General features: G+C 49.4%; 1 protein-coding gene across 1 annotated transcript in view; it reads left to right on the forward strand.

Annotated features, from left to right (window-relative positions):
- The window catches only part of LOC113214012 (uncharacterized), a 9,684-nt gene extending 6,367 nt beyond the window's left edge, over window positions 1-3,317 (forward strand). The window contains exons 2-8 of the mRNA XM_026433251.2: window positions 407-543; window positions 1,219-1,282; window positions 1,380-1,507; window positions 1,948-2,064; window positions 2,154-2,244; window positions 2,328-2,516; window positions 2,612-3,317. Coding sequence (XP_026289036.1) covers window positions 407-543; window positions 1,219-1,282; window positions 1,380-1,507; window positions 1,948-2,064; window positions 2,154-2,244; window positions 2,328-2,516; window positions 2,612-2,769 — 884 coding nt within the window. The 3' untranslated portion in view covers window positions 2,770-3,317. The remainder of the gene's footprint in view (window positions 1-406; window positions 544-1,218; window positions 1,283-1,379; window positions 1,508-1,947; window positions 2,065-2,153; window positions 2,245-2,327; window positions 2,517-2,611) is intronic.
- Window positions 3,318-6,230: the final 2,913 nt, after the last annotated feature.

Here is a 6,230-nt window from a genome sequence, read left to right on the forward strand (position 1 = left end):
GCGCACCCCGTCCTGCTCGTACTCTTTCGTCATCGACCGTCGGATTGCTTTTACTACTGACCCCCGAGACCCTTCGAACGCCGCCCGGGACCCGACCGCACGTCACACCACGCCACAGTAAGCCTTGCGCTCCCTGTGGACCGGGGGTGGTCGTTTGGGCTAATTGCCTGACCGTCCCGTTCTCTCGCTCCCTCTCTCTCTCGCTCCCTCTCCCTCGCTCGCACTTTCTGACTCCAGTCGCAGCCACGATGTAGGTCACGAAGGTGGTGCGTTGTTTGTGTTTCTTTGTTTTTGTTTTGTTGGGAGAAAAAGGGGATGCGAGGATGGTGAAGGGGGAAAGGGGGTGGGGGGTCTGTCCGCGCTCTGTTGTTCTCGTGCTTTAAAAGTGCCCTGCTCTCTGTTGCAGCCGGCGCGCTGTCGCTCTCCACCGCGAGGCCGAGGGGCATCAAGGGCCCGACCACGCCGGCGCCCAGGACCACGCCGAAGTACATGCGGGACTTCAAGGACGGCGAGATGGACGAGGAGGAGTCGGACCCCATCACGGTGAGTCTGCCTGCGGGCCAACGACGACGTGAGGAGAGCTGGTCATGAGCAGCAGTGGCAGCAGCCCGCCCACACGCCCAGCAACGCCTGGTGCTCCCAGGGGGGCGTAAGGGGCCCAGAACAAAGCAATCTGCCACTGATGGCCGCGGCCTTGTGCGTACGATGGGGCTGCGGGGGCGAGCTGCTCGCGCGGACAAAGCGAGGCGAGGAAGAGGTTCCATTTTGCAACGTCAAGCGTTATTATATAGGGTACTGAGGACTGAGATGCGGGCTGCTGGGGCTACGCACACCTCCGGACGAGACCGACTTGTTGGGCCCTTCCACCCACCGTCCGAGAAGGGCGAGGGCGAGGGCAGGAGGGCAGGGCGCCCAAGGGTGGCGGCGGAGGCGGGAGTTGATGGGATGGCCTGCGCGAACGCCGACAGACTGGCCACTTTCCCACACCCACATAACACCCTCTGCCACCCCCTTCCTGTCCACCGCGCGCCACCAGCCTCAACCTCGACGCCTTATTAGCCCGGTTAAGACTGGATATTGAGAAAACAGTTTAAGGCCGAACACGTCTTTTCTCTTGCCGTTCTTTATCGGCTTGTCATACGTGCAAAACTCTGGGAAATAAGTAAAAACCTTTTGATATATTTTAAGTTTCTTAATTATTTATTTTTTATTTTGCAGCGTCCACTGGCTGTGGAGGACCAGAAGGTCCCAACGAAAGCTCCCAAGCCAGCCAAAGTCACAGGTAACGGTAACAATCGTGTCGTACAGCAGACTGTATATTTTTAGGAGAGGCATTTCCGTAAAGTTGCGTTAAAACTTCGTTGATTTGTATTCTCCAGCCGCTCCAGAGCCGGACGCGAACACGGCCGTGTACAAGCTCCTGGACTCCAGAAACAACGCCTGCATCCTGTTCAAGGTGGACGCGCTGCTCATCTTCAAGTTCCGGACGGTGCACGAGGAGGACGCGGTGGGTTAATAACGGCGGCCTCGGTCGGACGGCCCGCCCCGCCCCTCCTGGCTCAAGGCCAGCCGGACAATGACAAGAAAAGTCGTGTGGGGTTTCCAGAGTTTACCTCAATAAGGGGCGCTTGCTGATAACGCTCGGGCTCCGGGAGGGGAGGGAGGGGAGGAGGGAAGGGGGATGCTTCCCAAAGTAAAGGACCGAAAAGTCGGCCAAACTCGGCAGCTATATGATGTCCCGACGGAGTTCACGTGAGGCGAGGTCGTCGAGGCGCCGACCCAGGCGTAGCCCAGACCAAGGACGCCCTCCTCTTTAAGTATAATAGATAAATCAATGTCAGAAGGAGTATAGTGCTACCATAGACCAGAGAGCCATGCCGGTGCGCGAGCACGAGCTATGACGTTCCGGACACCGCCGGTGACCCTTGGGCGTGACTGTTGTTGCAGGAGAAGGACGTGTTCATCCCCAACAACGCGAGGGTGACGGGCGATTGCGGCAGCGGGGACGACGCCTACATGAGCGTGGCGTGGCAGGACATGGAGTGGACGAGCTACTTCACAAAGGTCAGGATGCGCTACGGTCGCCTGCTTCCTTTGGTATAGCGCATGCCGCATCAAGCGTAGTACACTCAGTTGGGACATTTTCTTTGCAGACTCCTGGTGGTGAAAGGTGGTACATTGAAAAGTCTGATCTCAGTATAGACACTAGCAACACGAAAGTTTTCGAACACATCAAAAATCCAGGTAGTTACATTACGAACCCCCTTAGTAAGTCAACATTTTACGTAAAACATTTTTTTACCACAGAGGTAATGTTTATTCACCAGGTCGCAAGATGAAGCTCACCTCGGGGAGAGGTAACCTGCAGCTTTTCCCGACGCCGGTGGGGAAGTCCTACTCGTGCTCAGAGGGCGAGAAGGCGGTGGACATGAGCTACGGCGACGTGACGGTGCAGCTCCTGCTCCGGGACGTCCGCGTGCAGCCCTTCATCTTCAGGAAGGGCGAGTTCGGCCCGGGTGAGACTGACTCGCGTGACGTGTGGGTGTGGACAGACGCATAGCGGCTGCACTGCAGGTTTGACGCTCACTCCTCCGTCCTCTCTCGTTTACAGAGTTCGTGTGCTCTCCCGGGGGCGTGTCCTACCGGGACGAGACCGCGCCCATTGCGGTGGGCAGCACCCTGGCCATCGTCGTGCTCTGCACCATCACGGGCTACGGCGCATTCCGCTACTTCAAGATCAAGAAGGTGCAGTACGACACCATGGAGTAAGGTGTGCAGGGAACAACAGACTTACGTTTCAACTGATCGACCGATTGAAGTTTCGGTCAAAAAACAAAAAAAAAGAAGCCGTGTTTAACACCAATTATTCAAAGGCGAGCTCGCTAATTGTTCGTCATTTACTGAGGATCAAATTTCAGCGAGACGAGTGGCGACCAAAAGTATTTTTGTCGCGTTTTGTGTTCTCTCTATATGACATATCCCATCCACAGTGCTGAGAATTGTTTGTGTGTAGAGCCCCCATTGCTGCGGGCGGGGCTGGCGGCGACGCTGCGAAAGTCACTGAGCATTCCTGGGTTGGCACACACAGAGAGTGACCTCATTGTGATGCTTTTTAATGTCCGTTAAAAAAAATATTCTGACGTAGTTTGTGCACCCATCGATTGCTCAATGAGCTTCAGAATGGGAAATGAAAAGATTGTCCCTTTTTCTTTCCCATGCTGGTGAGCAGTGAAGCTCCAGCCATGAGTTCCGCTAAAATGCATTTTCCCTTTAACAGTTTTCACAATTTCGTGTAGACTTGAAGTTTTTTGTGTCAATTCGCTTATTAGTTCAGCTAAGTTTTCGGAAAAGGGGAATTGTGCGTGAGCAAAACATTTTCGCCTTCTAATTTCTGGCGAGTAGCGAGAGCAGTTAAAAGAAACGTTAGACAGTTAATAATGTTTGCTTTGTCTTGGAAAGATGAGCAAATATTTGCCCGACGTAGCACAGTCAAAGTAATGCATGTTCTTAAATAAGAAATCTTCCTTTTCCCGCGGGCCCGGCCTATTCTACAACGAAGCCATGTTGACCATTTGCTTAGCAACAGCCCAAGTTTATGAGTTCCCCGACAAATTACTCTTACAAGATACAGTTATTCTTTTTTTAAAATCTTTTTTAGTGTGCCACATGGGTACGCCGGTTGAAAGAGGTTGAGCCGCCGCTGAAATGTAGAGTGTATTGAATAGCCGATGAATTTGTAGAAACGAGTGAGTGAGTGAGTGAGTGAGTGAGCGAGTGAGCGAGTGAGCGAGTGAGCGAGTGAGCGAGTGAGTGAGTGAGTGAGTGAGTGAGTGAGTGAGTGAGTGAGTGAGTGTTCTCTGAGCAAACTTGTGCAACTGTACAGAACACAGTTCAGTCTACAAAAACGAGAAAAATACTGAATGTTTCGCTCCTCTATACTAATCGTGTATGTGCCATAGAAAGATTAATTTTAACTGAATGGAATAGAAGCTCCTGGTGGGTAGGCAGCCTATGTGACATGCAAGGCCGGTAGGCGGTATCACTGTCGTTTACACGTCAAGGGGTTGGGGTGGGACTCCTCCACTGTGAGTGAGCGGGAGGAAGCGGTGGTGGAAGAGTAGAAAGGCAGAAATATACTATTTTATTCACACTCGCGGGGGGAGGGGGGAGTTAGGAAAGTCATTTCCTCTTCTATATCTAGAGTAAGTTTAGTCCTAATTTCCCCAGGGAACTTACGTACTAGCCTCGGTACTAGCTGCTTCTGTTTGTGACGGGAGAGGAGACGGGCCTGACCGCTCCTGAAGGAGCTGCTCGAAAGGGTCTGCGCAGACCCTTTTGGGCCCTTAGGTGCATCAGATGTCTCTGAAAGCTACACTTCAAAGCGAAGTGTCTCACTTTACTGTAAACGGTAGGCGATATTTTGCCGTGAGCAGTCCCCTTGTAGCACGAGTAAACCTTCCAAGAACATCCTCAGAACGTTATTTAGGTTCCCTAAACGTTCAGTGAACATACTTAAAACGATTTGTGCTACCATGGTCACTTCACTGTGTGAATTTTAATTCTCTCTCACTGTTTCCGCAGAGAGTATAATTTTTGCACGCCGTTTACAATGCGATGGTTGTAAATTGCGCAATTCGGTCTGGGGTGCAGCTGTACCCTTCACAACACATACCTGGCGGTCTTTGTGTTTTCCCAACCAAACACGCACGTGCCTTAATGTAGGATCTCAATCGCTGAATAATCGTGTACATACGTGTAGATAAGTATATATGGTAGAATCATTAGTGAAAATATATCACACAGGAGAACCTAAAAACTCTAGATGTAGAACAAGCCGAACTTTACTGGATATACCAGAGATCTTTCGATGCCTATAAGGTATGGAAGTGCAGTGGTACGGGGTGCTGCGGCGTGTGTGTGCGTGTGTGAGTGTCTGCGCATGTGTTTGTGTCCTATGTCATGAGTGGGAAAACGGAGTCTAGGTGTCCTTTAGTGTTGGTTTAGTTTGCTGAATAAGGCCGGGAATTGAACCTCCAAAATGATAGCGGGATTGGAAGGTGTGCTTCTCTCTTCCTACCCCAGGAGCGCCGATCTCGAAATACGCATTCACAAGGCAACATAATCAATGCACGAAATGTGTTACCTTTCATGCGTATTTTACGCGCATTGCCGCGGTTAATGCGCATTTAAGTGCATTGGTGCCACTGGGGCTTCAGTATATTGAACGAAATTGAAAAGAACATTTTTTGCACACCGTCTAAGCAAAATATATCACACAGCTACGTCGAAGGCAAATAACACTGCTCAACTGGCTACATCTATATGTATACATCTCTCACTATATAACATCTAGCAGAATAATTGCCTTTTGTCCTTTCCTGTTTTTATTAAATATTGCCGGCATTCAACTTTCAGCACGTTGGAAGTATTCATAGAAAACAGTCAAATGTCTTCCGCGAAAATAAAATAAATGTATATATTTATCTAGTTTAAGATGTGTAACGATATGCATAGCGAAGCCCGTTCAGGAATTTGCGGAGTGCCTCTGCTTTGTAGTAGATGTTGTTCACTGAACCATTTCGAAGAGAAATACTGTGCTGAAATACTGGTTCATAAAATCAAAGTACGTCAGTATCCATATCCCTCTCGACTACATACAACTGGTCTTTGGAGGAGAAATTTTTGAATTTTGAAGTTTCTCTATCGAGCTTGGCCTCAAATGATCGTCTGGCGAATGCGCCAGAAAGATGGCCATGGTCAGGGGTTCGTTACCATTCAATGTTTAGCTAATCACAGTCGTCTTTTGCTACATTTTCTCGCACCTTTCACATATCTTGTGCCAAAAATGTAGGCTGTAGACATGCGAGAGACAAACATATCGTTTCTCAAGTGAGCTAATGAAGATTCGAGTTCACTCGGCCCGAAATTTACATTGTACAAAAAAGATTTAGTACAAATTTTATTCTTAGAAAATTCTTCCTGTTACTGAAGATGGAGGCCGTTTGAAAATCTTGTAGACGGATACACACTTTTCTTTAATCATCATCGACGCACCTTATTGACTTATCACCTTTGGCACTCCGCGAAAAATATTTATCTTCTTGTATTTATCCCCTCTGCCTCTTTTCTACCAGTAACGTTTCGCCAACAAACTCGTGAAATTAAGGACTGAAAAGATCAATTAAAATTAAAAATCATATCATGCTGGTCACGTGTGGATTACAAGAAAG

Source organism: Frankliniella occidentalis, unplaced genomic scaffold, assembly GCF_000697945.3.
Source record: "Frankliniella occidentalis isolate FOCC.00 unplaced genomic scaffold, Focc_3.1 Scaffold2, whole genome shotgun sequence".
Lineage (NCBI taxonomy): Eukaryota > Metazoa > Arthropoda > Insecta > Thysanoptera > Thripidae > Frankliniella > Frankliniella occidentalis.